The sequence below is a fragment of the Diadema antillarum genome, unplaced genomic scaffold (genome assembly GCF_040938485.1).
Source record: "Diadema antillarum isolate AM-2024a unplaced genomic scaffold, OU_Dant_1.0 seq00000898_RagTag, whole genome shotgun sequence".
NCBI lineage: Eukaryota > Metazoa > Echinodermata > Echinoidea > Diadematoida > Diadematidae > Diadema > Diadema antillarum.
The window spans coordinates 450,599-472,064 of NW_027271759.1; the positions used below are offsets into that span (position 1 = coordinate 450,599).

The 21,466-nt window shown below is 37.7% G+C and overlaps 1 protein-coding gene across 1 annotated transcript in view; it reads left to right on the forward strand.

Moving 5' to 3' along the window:
* The window catches only part of LOC139741030 (protein kinase C-like), a 170,420-nt gene extending 156,073 nt beyond the window's left edge, over positions 1-14,347 (forward strand). Inside the window, exons 7-13 of the mRNA XM_071651619.1 lie at positions 1,563-1,688; positions 2,153-2,418; positions 2,981-3,182; positions 4,521-4,601; positions 5,516-5,623; positions 6,472-6,612; positions 14,141-14,347. Of these exons, the coding sequence (XP_071507720.1) occupies positions 1,563-1,688; positions 2,153-2,418; positions 2,981-3,182; positions 4,521-4,601; positions 5,516-5,623; positions 6,472-6,612; positions 14,141-14,320 (1,104 nt within the window). The 3' untranslated portion in view covers positions 14,321-14,347. The remainder of the gene's footprint in view (positions 1-1,562; positions 1,689-2,152; positions 2,419-2,980; positions 3,183-4,520; positions 4,602-5,515; positions 5,624-6,471; positions 6,613-14,140) is intronic.
* The last annotated feature ends 7,119 nt before the right edge of the window (positions 14,348-21,466 follow it).

Here is a 21,466-nt window from a genome sequence, read left to right on the forward strand (position 1 = left end):
CGCTACAAGGGTCAGAGCAATTACTCACTGTGTGATGCAAGTTAGCACTGTGGGAGATGACACTGCACCCATTATCTAGAGAAGTCATCCTGTTTGGTGAATTCTCAGAATTGTCTTCATCATTATATCTTTGATGAAGTCTCAACCCCTATAACCTTCTATCTGAGCACCCTTCAGTGGTTAATCAAATACTTTATCTATTTTGTCTCTCTCTCCGTCCTTTCCTTTCCTTCGTGTGTTTCTGTCTTCTGAATACCCTCGTCTGTATCAATCTATTCAACAATGCATCAACTCGTTCCCAATTAGAGCTGAAAGAAGGTCTTGAGCAAGTCCTGCAGGAAGACGAATTCAATCCTTTCTCACGTACCTGTCAGTCTCGGTTTTTCTCCTCTGCCCTTTTCCCATGTTTGAATCCGTCCTCCTGCCTCCAAGGAGCTAATGGATTCAGGGCAAAGAGAGCGAGAATGGAGGAGAGGGGCGTGTTTCCAATCTTCCTTCCTCAGACACCGGTGGAAGTGGAGTATTGGGATGTTTTTAGTACTGGTACACCTATCACCCCTCTCCAGCTCGTTGTGTTCTTCTTCGTTCCCTTTCTCCTCCTCCTTTTCTTCTTTCCTCTATCCCACTCTCCCACTTGCTCCTCATCTTCCCTTCCTCTTCCTCTTTCTTCTCTTCCTTTTCTACTCTTCTTCTATTTTTCCTCTTTTTCCGTATTTATCTTCTCTCCCATCCTCTCCTCCAACCCTTCCTTCTGCTCCTCTTCCTCCTCTTGCTCTTTCTCCAGATCTTCTTCTGTATCTGTCTGATCTCATAATTGTCCTCCTCTCTCCTTCCTTTTCATCCTCCTCATCTGTCCTTCATTTCTCCCTCTCTCTGTTTCTATCCCCCACTTCTCTGGGATGACAGGCCAGGTCTCTTTATATTTCTTGCTTGACGTCCCTTCAAGAATTCTTCCTTCATAGCACAAGATAACAAGACCCTGCATACAGTCGGTGAAGTATTTTTTTTTTTTTTTTTAGTGTGACAACAATATGACCTGAGTATAGACACAAGTAGTGCACAAGTACTGATATTCAGTACTAAGCACACAACTTCACTTCACAGCAGAAATGACATGTGGTAATCTCTGAACTAACACGAAACATTTGATTGCAGGTTGCATGAGGACGCTACTGACTGTAGGGACGGTGGAAGGCTTTATCTCAAAGAAACCTGGAGATTTCTAACAAAGTTTTTGATGAGTATGTGACCGAGCAAACACTGGATTTAAGCATCATGAAGTTAACTACTATACCAGTCTGTCACTACATAATTTCTGTTTTGATATGTGCATCATGTCAGAAATGAATAGTCTGAGCTGTTGTTGTTGTGATTTGACAATTGCATGTGACTTATGATTCTGATGACTGTTTAACCCTTCATCTGCCAGAATCTACTCTTTCATCATGTACGACAGCAAAAGAATGCAGCAAGCACCAGCGCACATATGCACAAGTTATGAAAGTCAGGTAATAGTCATGTATTTTCATTTTCATCATTTTCTCTGCATCTTTTTATCCTAGAAATTGCCACTCCCCTCAAGGGAACCCACCAAAGCAAACGCAAACTCCGCCAACGTTGGTACGGGACTTGTGAGGGCGAGCGACTTTAACTTTCTGTCGGTGCTTGGCAAGGGAAGCTTTGGCAAGGTGAGTGGAAAACATTGTCGGAGGGCAAAGGTCAAAGGGGAACCTTTGCAGTTTTGCAACCTAGTGACATCAAAAAAGTGAAAGCAACAAAGAGTCAGATGCATGACTTATCGTGAAGTGTTCCTGAAAAGTAGATAACCTTGCAGTGTAGATGATGTTGTAGCATGTTAAACAGTAAAAGGAAAAAAAGAATGAGCTTACTATTAAAACATTGCCTTAGTAGCTATTGTTACATGACATACATGTACATGATGTAATAGCATTAAATACCACTAAACCAAGAAGGAACCAAGGAATTGTGGTAAATGAGATTTTCTTCTATATGTCCAAGGCAGATAACACTTTCATTGGTCTCTTCATTTGACTTCACTGTCTTTATCGATATCAATGTGAATATGAAGAGGATTTTTCCCTTTAGCAAGTTGATTGATAAGAAAAGTGACACCACCACTTCTTGTCATCAGGTCATGCTGGCAGAAAAGAAGGGAACGGATGAACTCTACGCCATCAAGATCCTGAAGAAAGACGTCATCATTCAGGACGACGACGTCGAGTGCACGATGACGGAGAAGCGGGTGCTGGCGCTGCCCAGCAAGCCGGCTTTCCTGACGGCACTCCATTCCTGCTTCCAGACGATGGACCGGCTCTTCTTCGTCATGGAGTTCGTCAACGGCGGCGACCTCATGTTCCAGATCCAGAAAGTTGGCAAGTTCAAGGAGCCCCATGCTGTGTGAGTGATGATAGAACTCTTGTATTTTTAAAGTTACATAGGACAGTTCACTCTGCCTGATTTCGAAGTGTCTGTGAGCCCAGATTTTGCCCAACAAACCAAAAGTACCCAAATAAATGTGAAAAGTTTTATAGTATACTGTAGTGATGATGTCATAGTCTTTTTTGAGCTTGGGTTGGAACCAGGTGAGGTTGTCTAGAACCAGTTTCCATTGCGATGAAAGGCTATGACATTGCACTGTAGTCACAAGAAGTGTGCGCTGCACTGTCAAATTTTATAATGCCTTCCTCTGTGTACTGCAAGGTTCCTGTGAAATGTAATTTTTATGTTGCCACCATTTTTTCAGTTAATCCATTGAGGACGGACTAATTTTGCTACAAAACGCATTTCCCATAGACACCTGCCCGAGTATACTCTAGACTCATCCTCAATGGGTTAATTGTCACATCTTGAGAATGTTGTAGCAGTCTTTGAAAAAATGATTCTGACTGCTCCAGGACGTATGCCCTTTGACCTTTGTACCCTTTCCTGCCCTTTGATCCCTTGACTATTTGCACCTCAGGTTCTATGCTGCAGAAATCGCCGTGGGGCTCTTCTACCTCCACATGCAGGGTGTGATCTACCGGGACCTCAAGCTGGACAACGTACTCCTCGACGCCGAGGGACACATCAAGATTGCCGACTTCGGCATGTGCAAGGAGGACATGAACGAGGGTGACACAACGCGGACATTCTGTGGCACGCCCGACTACATCGCGCCAGAGGTGAATGCCCAAAAGGAAATTCTTGGCTAGCAGGGCTAATACTCATTCTCAATAAGCTTCAAACAGATTGTCTGCCTCACACACGACAAGTAGAAGACTTTGGACTTCGTTCGTTATTGACTGTGCTTCTATTTGCCTATCCTGAGAGAAAAGTGAAAAATGTCCCTTGTAATTGTCTTCCTCTGTTTTAAGCTGGCATTGGCATCGTAAGATTTGGGAGATTAAAAGAGATGCGGAAGAGATCGTGTAGACAAGATGATGAGATGTTTTTCTCAAGTTAAGTCCGTATTCAAGATGAATCAAAATATCAAACTTCTCCCCAATGCAGGGGATACAATTTAACTGAGCACTTATTGCAGTTTTTTTCAATTGAAAAAAAAAAACCAACAACCCAAACATCAAGTCAGACCACATTACCTACGGCAAACAAGCAAGACTGCTGAACAATAAAGAGAGAGAGAGAATATGTGACCGTGCACCTCAAAACGAACATAAAGTCGCACACACTGATTTTGCGTGAGAACTGAAAATAAGTGAAATGGGTCAACCTAACCGAACTTGACTTTTTCATATTTTCTGAAAGAGCGGGTCTTCTTTTACATTATAATAACATTTGGTATCATTAAACGGGCAGGAAAGTGTGTTTTTTAGCAGTTTATCTCGAACATTTTTGGTAGAATAGTGTGATTAGGTGTGTCTTTAGAATCCCTTTTTCATTTCTGAAAAACCTTGTCCATATTTTTCACTTTCAACTCTAATAACTTTTGAAAAGATGGTGCTTATGCTTTGAAAGTTGGCATTGATTATGGAGAGAATGTGTTAATGAGGCATGCTTAATTTCAGTTTAATCTAATAATCTCTTCATTGTTATTACTCTGGTGGTTTACTTCCTGTTTTTTGTCCCATTCATCGAACAGCCAGCACGGTTTGGTAAAGATTAAGCGCTTGAATAGACACTGTACTTCAGAGCCTCTTTTCTCAGTTCACACTTTTCCTGAGTTTGTGCTTTCTTTTCAATATTAAGATAGGTTAGGAGAGTCCATTTGATTTGAGTTATCATTTTAAAGCTTAAAGTCTGCTCTTTCAGAATATGGTCTTAACTAAAAATTCATGTCTGGCGACTTTTTGTTTGTTTGGAGGTGCAGGGTCACATATATATCATCAAAATTGGATAACTCAAGAAATAGAAATATATCAGAAACCATTGTTTTCATGGATAATGATTTACTCATTATACAATCTTTGATTGCAAAGAGATTCTCAAACTGCAAATCTTCGAATGTATCTGAGACTCCAATGCATCTTCTAATCCCATCTGACTTGATTTTGTACCACCAGATTGTAGCATACCAACCCTACGGCAAGGCTGTGGACTGGTGGGCATTTGGTGTGTTACTCTATGAAATGCTAGCAGGGCAGGTGAGTAAGAAGATCTTGTCTGAGTTCTCGGTACCGCCACTACGTAGGTGCCGTGCGCAGAGCAGCATTTTTTATGCATTATGGGATAGCTCAGGGGACAAACTTTCTCTCGGTTTTCGCTGCATATGCACTCAGATCATGTTCTGTCTTTATCCAGGGGTATTTTTTGTTGAAGATTTCTTCGCTTTCCATCATGTGACCAGCACATTGAAGCCTTGCAGTAGTGAACCATGACTCAGATAGTGACAGCAAATCAGTAAAATTTTGACACTTTCAACTCTTTTTTGAAGCTGAATTATAGCCAAAAAAAAAAAGGAGTAACAACGGAAAAGCAGACAAATAACTCCATTGAATCATATGGCAACTGCGACGTGTGCGAGACAACCGGAACCGACAATGGCACCGAGGAATCCCACAATGCATTAGTGACAGGGCTCTTCAGCTCGCGCAAAAGTTTTCTGCACATTTGTGATGCCAAGAATTGGGCAAGAGAACACCTTGTTGTTGACAAGAGGGTACCTCCATGTGGACAAGTGGTTACCTCAATAAACTTCATCTGTACAGCATTGACTTCTATACAGAACTCAGAAATGGGATAACTTGTGGCTTGGCACCCACGTGAAATATGAACATGTTGTATTTTATTGCTCTTAGTTTGTCACCAACAGCAACATACATGTACGGTGCAGACTGACATTGCTATCAAAAGCTGCTTTATAGATGTACATTGATTGAGACTGTCTCAAAAAGAAGTCATTGTTTTTTATTTGTATAGGTATTTTGCTAGTCTGATACTTTGATAGTGAAACAGGAAATATAAAAGCATTTGTATGTGTGTTAGTGAAATGGCCCTTCAGTCCATGTAAAAAAAAAAATTAATTTGTTGCATTCTTTTTTTTTTTCATTTTGTCCAGCCTCCCTTTGATGGTGAGGATGAAGACGAGTTGTTCCAGTCCATCATGGAACACGTTCCTTCCTATCCAAAGTCCATGTCCAAGGAATCGGTATCAATATGCAAAGGCGTGAGTATTCCAACTCATTCATCCGACTCTTGGTTCTCTGAGTTTTATAAAGGCTGTCCTTTGTGTCATGTGCTAGCAAGAATGCGCATTACCAGCAGATGTGTGAAGGAGATACAATGCATTAAGGAATGAGTCCCATCAAACATGATTTATGTGTTTAAAGGACATCACTAAAAAGAAAAAAAGAAAATATGAAAAAAAATTATCCAGGGTCCCATTTCATAAAAGATGTTGAGATAGCAACTCTTGCTGGAATGGCAAATTCCCATAGCAACAGCCAATCAGGAAGCTTGCTTCTTGTCACTACCATGACAATTGCCATTCCAGCATTAGTTGTTATCATATCAACTTTTTATGAAATGGGGCCCAGGTCTCAAATTTTGGATGTCATTCGATGGCATGTGCTGACAAGATTTTCTCCCCTTTTTGCATATCTGAAAGATTTAATACAATGATCTTTATCACATTTGGACCGCTAGATATGATACACAGAAGCCTTGACTGATAAAAGAATGCTGATCAGAGACAGGTTAGGTGTGAAGGCGACTTTATCTAGCCTCATTTCAGTCTCCATCTTGATGTAGTCTGTGGCCATGCAAGACTGGCCTCATTTAGTTTGTGTGCAAATATTTAACCCGCCATGTCTTTTCAATGGGGGAGGCATTTTTTTTTTTTTAGTAATGCCACAAGCCAGAACTGTGTCAAAATTCACCAGCTTGAGCAGAATATTTGGTTTTCGTATCAGCTCCTGACAATGTGCTCCAATTTTGTTTTTTGCCCAATTTTTGAGCATTTACACTAATACCAGAGGAAGTAAAAACTTCCTCGTTCTTCCCTCTCCCTTAAAGTTCTTGACCAAGCACCCAGGCAAGCGGTTAGGAAGCGGACCGACAGGAGAGCAGGACATTCGTGAGCACCAGTTCTTCCGACGCATCGACTGGGAGAAGCTGGCCAACAGGGAAGTGCAGCCCCCCTTTGTCCCCTCAGTGGTACGTATCCTAGCAACGGGGCGTGGTCCCTTTACCCCCTTCTTGGGGCAGGTGGTGGTATCTATCGTCTGCGTTTCTGTCTCCTCTCTCTGTTCACTTCACTGCACAATGTGGCCTCACTGCCTGTTCTTTGCTTGTTCTCTGCCTGTTTTACAATTTTCCTCGATCGTCTCGATAATCCTTTCATTAGATGCTTGAACAGAATCTCTTGGAATATGTGCAGATGTCAATGTTAGATAGAGCCAGGTTCTACTTAGCATGTAAAAGAACCCGTGTCCAAAAACTTGATGTTTTAGACCTCCATCCTCACCCTTTCCTTTCTGCTTTGTACTTGTCCGGTTAAGCACTGCATGTCTCAAAGCAAGAGCTTATGATGTCTTTGTGTTAACTCTTCACAATTTGCATGTTTTGCGTCCCAGAGAATGATGGAAGATTTCTATGCATACTTTCATCCAGTCTTGTTGGCATGATCTTCTTTTTTTTTTTTCTTTTTCTTCTTTTTTGATCAAGCCATCCTAGTCAATATATATTTCAGGCTAACAGCGAAATGCTAATTCTTTTGTTCAAATTGTCTACATGTAAGAAAAGGATGATTAAACAAAGAATTGTAATGGTTAAGATGATAAATGAAAGGGACACTTTATCACTTATAATACCACAGACAATGTACATCTTTCAATGTTGGGGAAGGGGAGACCAAAATGACAAGGAAAGACAGTTGTCATTCATTTGAAATTTATTCAAGGTTCTAATTTTTACTCAAAATAAAATTATTAAACTTCCAATCTCTTGGAGCTTTTTCTTGACATAGGAAAGTTACTTCAGTGATATGCAAATTTTTACTCATATTCAAACATAAACATGGACATTTTGATTTATTACCATTTAGAAATGATAGCAGAATTGTGTAAATCAGCCCAAATGTCCAATGATGGTAATTTTGTACTATTATCTTGGAAATGCTTCTTAATTGCATATAGCAGTCATTATGGCTAGTGTTCAAGACTTCATTGTTGTTTTCCATGTTTGATTTAGCGTGTCTGCATGTTCATGGAACTATATATTTGAATTTTGTATGGATACCACAGTGAAACATTTTAGGTTTATCGCTAAAAATATTTTGCCTTTGTTGTGGCATCAATGCAAAGCTGCAGCCTCAAACCATAGGTGTGTAGGTGTTATATACATGTACATCTGATGTTAAAAGTTCACATTGACCATCAGACAGTATACTCACATTACCTTGTGGAAAGGATTGATAGCAAATGTCTGAATTTTGTGAAACAGCATCAACAACCTTCACTTCCTCCTTTCCTCTTCCTCTTCCTCTACCTCTTCCTCCTCGTCCTCCTCCTCTTCCTCCTTCTCCTTCTCCTCATCTTCCTCCTCCTCCTCCTCCTCCTCCTTCTCCTCCTCCTTTTTATCCTCTTACTCATCTCCTTCTTCATTCTACTTCCTCCTCCTACTTCTCCTTTAACCCATTGAGGTTGAGCCAATTTTGTTGTAACATGCATTTCCCATAGACACCTCCCCGAGTATACACTTGTACTCAGGACTAGTCTTCAACAGGTTAACATTCTTGTTCTTCTTGTACATTTTCTACTTTGTCTGCATCAAGTTAATTCTGTCTTTAGTCAGAAAACTTTGATATGAATATTGTAGAAGAATTTCCTTATCTCACAGTCCTACATCAGAAGTGTGTTGTGTTTGCTTCGTATCCCAACTAGCAAAGAGGTTTAGAAGAGGCATTGGATACCCTCCCCCACCCCTACCCAAAATTTATCATGTGACTGTTTGGAAACAGTTGTAAATATTCAAAAACGATTTCACTCAAAGTCTAGTGTAAATTTGTATGCCACGTTTTGCAGAGATAGCCCAAAGAAATTTAGGATCAATTGTCAATGGTTAAAAGTTGTTTTTTTTTCAATAAACTTTTCTTTCTTTGTTTCATATTGACTTCAGAAATATGTGAAACACTGAAGATTTTTGTGATCAAAATAAACTTTATTGATTTATCAATTTTCAAATTTCAAAATTGAAGTCTAAATAAATCATTGTGTCATAATGCAAGGGTTCAAAATGTAGTTTATTCAAATATGATATTTTTCAGGGGTGCAAAGTGATCATTCAGTTTAACAAGCTATTGTAAGCTTTGTAAGAATATGGTCAAAGCTGTGAGTCTTAATCTGTGGTGCTGAAACATTTTGGGTCAATATTTTGGTGATGACGATAGCCTTCCTCCATGCCCCACCCTTCACCCTCCTTCCCCCCCCCCCCCACTACTTAGTCATGTGTGTCCATTACTATTTCATCAAATTCTTGATATTGCCTCCAAGCATGCAAAACAAGCTGTCCCTTTTTTTTCCTGAGGTGCAAGATGTATAGATGCTAGTTTTTTATCTTAGCTTGACCACTCATTCATGTTCAGATTGGTAGTTCATGTGATTTGTATTGTTGTTACCTTTGACCATAGTTTAACGTATCCTTAGCTTTTACATACCGTTTAGTTGTTGTTGTTGCTGTTAAGTCCCTGATATCACATTCATGGCTCTTCTCTGTATTTTTGTTGTTGTTTTTGTTTTGTTTTTTCGTTTTTTTATCCCATGCAGAAAAACCCCCGAGCAGCAGAAAACTTTGACCCCTATTTCACAAAGATCCCGTGTGCGCTAACCCCAACAGACAAACTCATAATAATGAACATACAGGAGGAATTCCACGGCTTCTCCTACGCCAACCCCAGTTTCGCCAGCTATGTGCGCTCAACCACGACTCCTTCGTAGTGTCATCGTGGCCCGCCTCAAATCCGCTTTGGCAGTGTGTGTCCTGTTGATGTCACTGGAGAAGCTAGCTAGTGTAGATATGTATAGTCCTAGTTTACCTCACCCCCACCCCCTTGTTGGTCCTGGCCCTCTTCATGGAGTCCTGTTCCTCTTCATGCAGCCCTGGTCCTGTGTCCTATGCCCTTGTGACCAAACCTTGGGATAGTTCTCCCCAGTTTTGCTTGGAACTCCATCCTTGGCTTTCTGTGATTAGCCTTGTACTTTTTCTCTTTTTTTTTTTTTTTTTGTAGTTTATACTTGTACATTAGTCTTTAGTTGCTACGTGAATTGTGCACAGTCGGCATTGGATGAATTGTTAATCTAGAGAAGGGTTATTTGTGTGAATATGACATTCCTGAGTGTGAAGAGAAGAAGACCAAGAACAAAGAATGAGCCCACCTTTTTTTGTTTGTTAAATCTTTATCTTTCCAGCCTTTGTTTTTTTCTTAATTTCATTGTTTGTCTCCTGTTCATGCCAACAGTGCTTGATTAGTTAGAGATAGGATATAGAATGTGTAGCAGTCTGAAGTGAATACAGGTTTTAACTCCTGTGCAATGATGTCATTCCTGTCTTTTCACATGCGCAAACAATCATGAGTGCATTTGAAGGGTAAATTTACCCGTTCGTGTGAACTGCAACACCACTAGATCTGTACACAGTGTCTTTCTGGTTTGGAATGTTGCAACAGTGTGTGCAGTCTTTAGACCGAGACTCAAGTAATTGAGTGAGCTTTGTGTGTACAGTAGAGTAGATGCTTCTAGAGCGAATTCTATCTGATTGATACCATAGTATATTATTTGTACATAGTGCGTTTCAACCTGGCATCTGGTCTGAGCTTCTGTGAGGATTTTTCACCAATCTTTACCGTTTTAGGAAACTGCACTCATTGCTGCACAACTTATGACTGACTTCAAAGATTATTCAATAAAGTTTGAATCCTGATGCTTTATTACTGTACATGATATCAATGGTGAAAAAAGAAAGAGCAACGTGATAAATTCTGTCTTAGTTGCATTCCTACCCCCTATGTTCTTGTTAATTGTAGCAAAATTGCTAATGTCCCATGATATTAAAATCAAATGCCCCCCTCCCCTCAAAAAGTGCATACTTCTTTGTTGCAGGGTAGATGCAAATGTGCATTGCATTTGTCCAATGACATAAGAGTGTCTGGTGCACCTATCAGCATTTAATATTTTACCTCGTTCGGCTTTCGCTCATTGCATTAATGTCGATGGTTCATTTGAGGTTCATGAACCCCAACAGTCAAAGTGTGTGCTACCACTGCAAATATCATGTGACCCAAACTGTACATACGTAACCCACCGTCTATAGGAACTGGGTATGTCATGTATTGAAAGCAATGGAAGTTGTCATATCTTGGGGTTCCTAGGGTTAACGTGCAAGCCAGATTTTGGGAGAAATGATTGTCTGCAATAAACTTGTATATCAGCATTTTAGGAAGCATTCACACAATTTGGGTCAACATTTGTATGAAGCTATGCTAATGATGAAATATTCAAAGATGTGATATTATTGGAAGGACCTCAAATGAGAACTATAAGCCAACAAGCATTGTTTGATGAAGGGAAAAGTGTGCTGAAATTTCTTAGAAGATTGTTGTGAATAAAGAGTTTTGCAAGTGACAGAAATGGCTGGTCAATAATTTTGTGGTTTCACAGGTAATGATACAGCTGATTTTATCAATCAGTAGGTGAATTTTCCAGGGTGTTAGTTTTACAGCAAACAATAAAAAAGGTTTTTCCAGTTATAAGTCAATCTATAGCTGGAATTTGCATCAGTCCTTCAGAAATCTGCAGTGAAAAGACAATTATATGCTTTGCCAAACTAATGGACCAAGCAGAATGTAGAATGTAATAGTAAGAAAAGGAGAAATGTTTGAGCATGAATTTAAGGGGGAGGGGGCTGCGCTGTATTGGAGGAAGTCAGAATTGAATTCAGGTTGGCTAATCTTTCATCAGCCAAGGAGCCCATGCTACAAGCAATCTTGAGATTCAGTTGCATCTGTGTATAGTGCAGGGTTTGTGATACTGAACAATGAGGTTTGAAAAAACAACAACAAATGCATTCTTTGCATTCAAGAGTACAGTCACTTTGTAGATGTGTGTATGGTAGAGATGTCTGAGCTTGTTATGTCTTGCAAAATATATTCAATGACACGTTATGTATTTTGTGTTGAATCAAGTGCCTACATAATATGAAACATGACAGTATATTGGTTCACAGTGTGAAATGAGCCATTAGGAGTTTTGTATATGCCCAGTATATACAACTGTTGTATATGAAATGAAACACGGTGCATATACTTGGTTTTGATCTCATTTTTTTTTTTAATCTACACTGTTTATCTGATGTAAATTTCGTGGTTGTACCCCCCACCCACCCCTGCCATGTGGTAGTGTAATTAGAGTAGCTGTACATGTACGTGTCAAAAATATGTGTCGTAGCACAGTCTTTGTAGTTTGGTTTCGTTTCAGATAGAGAAGAAATCATTCTAGTCGTACAAATGTGTGTAGGAAACAAAAAACATGTTGCACTTGTCACCTTTCTGCCATTTTGTATCCTCTCCTTCAACACAGCATTACCATGTCATATCATGTCTGTGTGCTGTTCCAGTGAACATGAAGTTGGAATACTGTCACACCATTTCAGAAAACTGACCAAACCTTGTACAAATCTGACTCTTGAGTCGAGGCTATGTGCTAAGAATGAACTTGTCTGATATATTGTGTTTTTCATCGATGAACACAAGTCATTGATACAGACATCTTGTAAAACAGCTCAGTATTATAGTAATATTTCGTTGAAGGCTCTGTGTGTGTGTACATGTATACTGTATATGCGTGGGTAGGAGCATGGTTGGATGGAGGGGGGGAGGGGTTGAGGGTTGGAGAATAATATGTATGAGAGGGTACAGCTCTTTCAAAATGGATGGAAGTGAGTATCAGTTATGTTGCCGTTAACTTCACATACCAGTTTAGGGCAGCTGACATAATGAGAGAGAAGTATCACTGTCATTCTGTATTCATGGTACTGTTACTGGTTATGCTGACAGGTGTAATGCCTTGACCTTTGACCCCATAACAATTCTCAGTATTTTTTTTTTCCTTCTGCTTCCAGACGCTTTGAGTTGTAATCTTCATGCATTGTGACCAGTCAGGTCACAGCTGTTATGTCTTATTCAGTGTACAATTACTCAAACATTTTGCCTCCTATGTCAATCAAATCACTATTTTATGGGGCAGGCCTTCTAGAAAAGAAAAACACACACAAAGAGATCAATAAATTCCAATGAATTTGGTAGAGTTGTATATTCTTGATATTTATACAAGTCAGAAAATTGTCAATTCTAAATGATAAATCTATAGAAAAAATGTAGCTACACATTTGGAGAAGGCAGGAGTAATAGCTGTCAAGTTGTGAGTTGTTGGTTTTTTTTGGAGGGGGGGGGGTTCAAGTGTTCGGTAGATTGATGTAATTTTATAAGGGTGAAAGGGAAAGATAATTACCCAAATTTCTGGGGGAAGTTGTACTTTAATTCTGTGTTTTTAATACCTTGACCAGTGGTTTTCAAGTCATTCCCCATCACATGTATAAAACAGTGAAAGAAGAACAAGTGCTTTGTTAATCATGATATCGACACCTCATTACTGACAACATACAATGAGGAAATGGCAGCAGTATACTGTAAAACGAGAAATGTTCGCGTGCATTTTAATTTCACGAATTTCGTGAGAGGCAAGATTCGAGAAATTAAAATGCACGCAAAAGTTCTTGTCTGCACTATATGCATTGAATGTTGGAGGCAACTCGTGAAAATTTCATGCCGCATAAAAGGCCGTCGGCTCCAATTCGCGAAAATTTCATGCCGCAAAAATGTTGTGTTTTACAGTATGTTTTGAGCACGTAGTCACCAAGCAACTCTTTAAGTATGGATTAAAGTGAATAGATATACGTACATGTAAACTAATTTTATTCCGGGTCCCCCCCCCCCCCCACCTCTCCTTCTCATGTCTTTGCAAGTGAAAGTGAAGCTTCAAAACTCTCAGTTCATAGGTCGTGCAATCATTGCTGTGGAATTTGAACATCTGATTGTGTGATTACTAACGAGGTGACGTGACTAGAAAGATTAACTAGTGAGATTTTCTTTGCTTTGTGCAGCTCATTCCAATGCATCTCATGTGTGCAAATTGTTTTAAAGTCTCCTGATGTATTTTTGTGCCTTGTCAAGGTTGCAATTGTATACAGCGGTAGAAATATCTTCTTAAACCTAGGAGATTGAGTGACATTTGTGTTTTGTGTATGTTCTGAGCTGAACATTCCACAGGAAAGCTAACAGATTTGTGAATCATTCGCTTGGCTGTAAAGAGTCGGTGTGACCTTTTCTTGCTGTTGATCAGTAGTAGACCAAAGCAGAATCTACTTTAGATATGAAGTATATCTTGACATGTTGTTTACTATGAGGAAGTGAAGGAATGTAAGAGCAGAAGGAATTCAATTTGAGAAAAAAAAAAAAAAACAACAAGTAGGAGCCTTTATCAATCAGGTGTAAGCCCATTCACAATGACATTTAACGGTCATCATTGATGCATGTATGTCTTCTTTTTATCCCCACTCCCTTGCTACTTCATGGAATTCCCGTCCCTGTACCCCTTCCCCCTTTTTGCTTCTCGTTTTGCATCCTATACAGGACAATCCTCGAGACCTATGCAATTTTGACAAGGAGTTCACGCGCGAGTCGACGACCCTCACCCCGACGGACAAACTCTTTATAATGAATCTTGATCAGACAGAGTTTGACGGCTTCTCGTTTATAAACTCAGAGTTTAAGGAGGAGAAGGAGAAGGAGAAGGAGAAGGAGAAGCAGTGAGTTTGTGTCAGTCCTCTAAAAGTTGATGGCGAAGGCAAAGTTCTGACCGAGGGTCCTTCTAGATAATTCTATATGTGGGACTGTATGACAATGCATGACAATATAGACATTCTGCTGGCAGGAGTAATCAATAATTTGAAGAGTTCTATAGTTACAGCCTGTTTTATTTTTATTTACAGTTTCTTTTTGCCCTCTGGGCGAAGTCAGATTTTGGCAAATCACAATGGTATTATTTTCCACTGTGAAAAGCTGGAAAGACAATAGCTGCATTAAAGAGGTATATTAAGGAGATGACATCTGCATAAATACTTTGCTCAATAGCTGGTTTTCAGATTTTAGATCGTGTATTGCGTGTATTCCAACATTCCACTTCCGTTAGCACATGACTTTTTTTTTTCACTGAAGCAACTGGAATAAGCCTTGAGAGCCTTTACGAGTGAAGCACTAGTGATACTCCGAATAGGGACCCCGGGATGATATGTATGACTGTGAAGAATTCACTCCAGTCATTACATACAAAATTTCTGGTAATCACTGGTGTTGAAATATACAAAATTATCCCCACATCGTCAATGATGGGTCAGGGAATTTTTTTTTTTCTTAACACCATCACATAATGTTTTTTTTTTACAACCTGTAGGTAAGGTGAGTGTAGGAATAGATCCAGTGTGTGAATTCAATACTAGTTTGGGCTTATTTTGAAAATCACATTTTCCTCAAATCCAATGTAAATCTTAGGGAACATGTCTGAATCAGTCACATCCATGTTACTGGGAGAATCCCTACGTCGTCAACAGTTAATGTATTTCCAATCAATCCAGAGTGTTGGAAACCTTAAAACACATTCCCCCATCTTTTCAGTGCTTGTGAAGCACTTTTTGCTTTCCTAGCTGAATCAAAATCACTTAGTTTATACACTTTCCATCCAAGGACCATTTTGTGTGCTGTGGTAATTACTTCAACAATCATTTTTGTTTTCATTGTGGATAGAAACATTTTGTAGTGTGTTCATTTTCCACATAACCAGCTGATAAGCATAGAGGAATAGCTTGCGATAAAGTTAAGTGTTGCTCGAAGGCAGGCATGTTGTTCATAATTGAGGAGGAGAGAGTATTATCCCCCATTTCTCTCATTATCCTGTGACGTGTGCCTTTAATAGTAGGTTCAATAATTATTGTTTTGTTGTCTTGTGAATGGTAAGGTCACCTTTCATTCAAGGGGTTCTATATTTTGGAGTTTAAAGGGACTGGGGTCAAATTTTAGCATGATAATTTTTCTCTCTCTCTCTTTGTATTTTGCAAGATACATTAAGTTCACTTGTGTTTTATCCTCTTTTATTAAAGCTAGATGAATTATTTAATAGGCGATGAACCCCATTAGGTACTGGAAAATTCAGTATATTAATTGATACAGCTTACTAAGTAAAGTGAGTGCATCACAGGCTAAAATAAGATATTTTTCTATGTAGCTAGTTATAAGTAGATAGTGGATGAATGTGATTTGTTTGTATCCATGACAAAAACAACAACAACAAAATCTCTAAATGTATGATCTGCTGATTTTAAGTCATATTCTGTCTGTTTTAACCATACCTTTAAGGGACAAGCAGTTCTATAAAAAAAAACACACACACACACAAACACACAAATCTGTCTGAAAATAATATGGGTTTGATATCATCTCGTGTATGAGTGCAATACAGTCACTACAGTTCAAACTGTAATCAAATTGGCAACTCGTGATTCTATGTGCTCAAAAAGGGGGGGGGGGGGAGAATGACTATTTCATCCTTTCCAGGATGCAAGCAACCAGCCATGTTTCTGTTGTTTGCTGCTAAGTTATCTCAAAAACATTCGTGGTGAGGTCTTTGCATTTCCCTTCCAAAGGTATATCCAAATTCTCCCATTTATCAGTCTGTCAGAATTATCATTAATTTGACAGTAAAAGCATACATAGACTGGCTGAAATATAGACTTTAGAAAAGCCTAAAACCCCCAAACAAACAAATAGACAGACAATAGAATGGTTTACAGCCACCTTTCATATTTTCCCTTGAAAGACTGGTTCTGTGTATCTGTGTTACAGAAGAATTACATACCAATGAGGTGGTTTTTTTTTTCTTTTCTTTTCTTTTTCTTTTCTTTTTTTGCCAATGAGAGAATATGGAGTATTAGGAGACTTTTGTAAAGTAGGCAGTTGGTTTGGTTTCAACCCTTCATGCATCCACGCAGACGAAAATATTCAGTTCTCTTAATCGTCACTACCATAACGATGGAAATAATGTGATATATCAAAAGTAAACAAATTAAATCATGTCTATTGAATTGTTCATGAGAATAAGTAGATAATAGTGATGATGATGATAATAAACATTAATTTCATTACCTCATTTCATTATTATTATGATTAGCACTGCTGCTACTTCTACTATTGCATCATCAGTACAGTCACCACCATTTTTTTTTTTTCATTTATTCTTGTTATACCCCTTTGGCCTTGAATTTGTCTGATACAAGGGATTACTAGCAACATAAAAATATCTTTTGTTAAAGAAGTTTTTTATAATCAGCTAACAAATAGTGACAAAAATAATGAAAAATGGAAAAAAAAAAACAAATTGCCACATGCTGTTGAGGGGGCTAAAAGAAAGAATGGACAAACTGAATAGCTCTGTTTCTCTCAGTGGTTGTAAATGCATATATAAGCTGGCATAAACATGGTATATCCGTTACAGTGTAATACTCCCGAGAACCTACACACACACATGCACACAAAATGCTCGTTAAGTGCTTGATATTCCTTGAGCTTAGTGTTGAACCTTGAAATTTGGACGATATCGTTTAGACATATAATAAGAAAAGGAAAAAAAAAATGAAGAAAATATTACAAATGATTATTTTCACCGACATGGAAATTTGTAGGTATATGTACTCCTACAGATGAAGAGAGGCATGAAAGGTGTGTGTGTGAACATGTGTGTGTGCCTTGCACTGTGTGAGAGAAAGGGGGAGAGAGAGAGAGAGAAGGAGGGAGAGAGAGGAAGAGAGAAAGGAAAAAGAACTATGTACGAAGTATGTTTTGAGAGAGATGGACTAAGTATTGTCAACATTTGATATTTAGTGAACAAGTAGTGGTAGATAAAATGTATAGATAAAGGGCTTTAAGAGATCTCATCATGTATACTATATGCTTTCTGTAGATCACGACCTGAGTGTTAGTGAGATTCAAGTACTAGAATATAACTTTTAAATACCACCTGTAAATAATGTTTACAAGATGTGAAAATGGATCATCTGTGAATATGTTTCATCTGCCTATGTGAAGATATGATTCACGATATTTCTTTCCAAACGTGTTGTGTCCTATAATTTCTTTTCAACTAGAAAGTACTGATGAGTGTGAAAGTTATCACAATAGTATACACTAATTTGTAGTGAATCATTTTTGAAGATATTCAAGTGTCTATTCAGGTAACCTGATTATTTTTTATGCAATATATATTACTGGTGTATACCCATTATCATATAGAGTATTATGAATACATTTATTAGAAGATCAAATATTCCTGTGAATGGAACTTCTCTGGGCTTTGTTTGTTTGTTTTTTTCTTTCTGTTTTTGTCATCTTTATCCTCAATCTTTAGTGTAGAAACTCTTTATTTCTTATTTAAGGAAATCGTGTAGACCAGGTGTGTAATTAGAATAGCCATTTTCGACTACCGGTTGCCAATTTCATGTATGATTATATCACGGATACTTATGTATATTTGGGATGGTTTATTATGATAAATTGAAGCTATTATATCAGCTGTTATATTACAGATCATTTATCAGATTGTTCGATAGTACCATGATATTGTCTCAAATTCAATGTGAAAACTATACCATAATATGAATATATCTATCAAAAAGTGTATCTGAACAGGAAATGTGTGTCTTTTACACTTTACAGAGAGGACTTTACAATTATAAAAATTGCTGGATCAATTTCTTTGAACTGATGTGATATTTTTTTCTTCTTTCTTCTTGTTTTTTATGAGACTGTGAGATTATTCTTGGACATGTAGACAGGCAGGTCATCTGAATGTTTCTCCGAGTGTCTTGTAGTGCAATGTCGTAAGTCGCTGGATTTCCACATGAAATTATGTGCAAGATGGCTCGATGGTTTCTTTTGTAAACAAGAAGCTGTGAGGAGCTACAGATTAATTTGAAATATCAGCATCTAAAAAAAAATGCAACACATAATCTGTCACGGACAAAATCTTGTGCTATGAAAAAGGCATGCAGTTTAATGTACTATGTTAAAATCAGAGTAAGACCTTTTTCTGCCTATCCACAAAGAATGATGGGATGATTGTATGGAGATTTCAAGCAGAATGATCTGTCGATTGCTCTCGAGTTCTCCAAGGGTGGGGCAGAGTCCATTGTTCAGAATAATATGTGTGGTAGTTATGGCTTTCCCATCACTGGTAGTTTGTAACAGAGATTGTTTGGATTATTTTTTTTTCTGTGTGTGTGTGTGTGTGTCTGTGTGTGTGTCTGTGTGTCTGTGTGTGGATGTGTGTGGGTGTGTTGTGTGTATGTGTGTGTCATGGAGTCCAGCTTCCTTTTGTACATAAGTTATTCTGACCCAGGACACCAGGAAAATGCATTTGTTGAGAGGGTAGCCAGAAGTCAAACCAAAAATGACACCGTAATTCCATCTAGTCCTCGCAAAATTTTTTACCAGAATTCTTCATCTTGTTATCCTGAGAGCTACACCACTGAATTTCAATTCCTGTCTTATATTGGAATAAGTTTATTTAAGATTAAACTGGTTAAAATCATGAAATCTGCACAAAGTCCGACAGAAATTTACTCAAAAAAAGAAGAAGAATATGTCCTTTCAAAGTAAAGTGTACTCTCATATTAACAAAGTCTTCGGGACTGGTGGTTTTCTTGCCTTACATTGAAATTTCATTATACTAGTAACCAAACAGTGTAGTCTATAAAGTTATATAGATAATTTTGGGACATGAATTTTGATTTCATTGTAACAAGAATTTTGTTATATTGAGAATTTTTTTTATTTCAAGAACTTTGTTGTAAACCGTGTTTGGTATAAAAGGAGTGCACTGTACAAGAATTTATTATCTTTTATAACATGTTTTCACTTCAAGAATAAGTTATTACTTAATCAAGTTAAGTTCTTAAGACAATTCTGCATCAGAAACCATCCATGTAAACACTAGCGATGGATAATAAAACTTGTGGTACAGCACAAAACTACAGGAATGTCGTCTCTAGGCCTCTACAGGTCAGTTTAAGCTAATAATTTATGGTGTCACAGCAATTTCTGCCATCTTCATCTTGAACCATGTGTGAGCAAAGGTGTGAGCAAAAGTTAAAAGGTTGAGTATCATGCATGACAATGGACGATTTGTCCTTTTTTATGAAGAGTACTTTACAATAAGAATTTATTATTTCTGGTTTTGTTTGAATGCTGAGTAATTTGACTATCCATGATATGTCACCTCTGATATAAACTGAAAATTAAGTGACTAAATGTTTTATCTTTATCTATTCATTTACTTATTTTCTTTACTGTAGTGCAAATATTTTATTACAAGACGACTTCACAGACACTGTAAAAAAACCGAAGTAGTTGTAGCCCAAATGGTAGTCATGAATAATTTTGTCAAATACTATATTCCATGTATCAAAATTTTTTCATGTATACAGAGGATTCAATCTTGGGTGTATTTTCAGTTTGTGTATGGAAATCATGATCATGGTTTCATGATGATTTGATGACAATTGTCTGAATACATTGTGTAATAATCATGTCTGCAAAGTATCACAAGATAGGACATCATAATAATGCAAATACTGAAAATGAAAAGGAGAATGAAACGTTAGCCCTCGACTTTTGGCATTGCAATGGAATAATGTGTAATGCTCAAGTGTAGACGTTTGCTATGGTGGAGGAATAAGCAAAGATTAAAGGATCTATTCAAACTTGGTGATTGTTCTGGAAAAGAAGTATATGTATACAAATCGTCATTCTCTTTTGTCTACCGGTTTGTGTGTGTGTGTGTGTGCTTTTTAAATTGTGCATGTTTTATGTGTTATGTATGCGTGTATGTTTGTTTCATGTCAAGAGGTGTTCTGCATTGATTACATACACAAGGCACATGAGATGGTGAAATACAAGCTGAAATGATTATTCCTATTTTTCAGCTACGCACTTTTGTCAATTAATGACTGTGGCAACCCGATGGTACATTTCTTCGAGTCAGTGTGTGCTAAACTTTGTGGCATAACAAACAAGAGAGAAGACATACGCACAGAAGAATAGAGAAAATTTCATGCATGTCTTTGCATACTCCAGACTTGTAAATACATTGGGATATGCATATCATGTATGTATACAAATGTATATACACAGTGTATATATTATAACAAACATGGAAACAAGATATTTTTAGAAAGAATTTTAACTGTAAACCTCATTACTGTATTTCTCTTATTTACTTTGTCTGTTTTCACACAAAAAAAGGTAATCATTTATTCTTTATTTATTTCATGTATAGAAATCTCTTCGTCTATAATACAGTATAATCAGTATAAGTTTGATTACATATATATATATATATATATATATATATATAGTCGTCTGCAAAATCATGCATACCTCTGATATTTTTTTTTCATCAAATATGCCTATTTCTAATAAAATTATTTACAGTGGCACTCCGGCATTTATTTGATACCTTACATTGTCATATCAAAAAAATCATTACATTTTCAGTTTAATCTCACTAGCACAACAAAAAGAAACGTACAGATATTCATTTTAAAGGCTTTACAGACTTAATCCCAACTTGGACATTAGTCATCAATATAAATCCCACGTGATTTAATTGTGATACCAGCATTCAATGCACTGGATTTTACTATGTTCCCAGTAAGAATTCTTACATTCCAACAAAATACTCAAATAATTAATGACAGCCAAAAATCTGGAAATCTCTATGTCTCTATTGTTATAAAAATGAAGTCAAATCCAAATTTACTGTAACTGGTAGATAACAACTAAATACACAAAAGTCACACTGAAGTACAATCATTTCATCATTCAATTATCAGAAAAAAAAAACCCATTAAA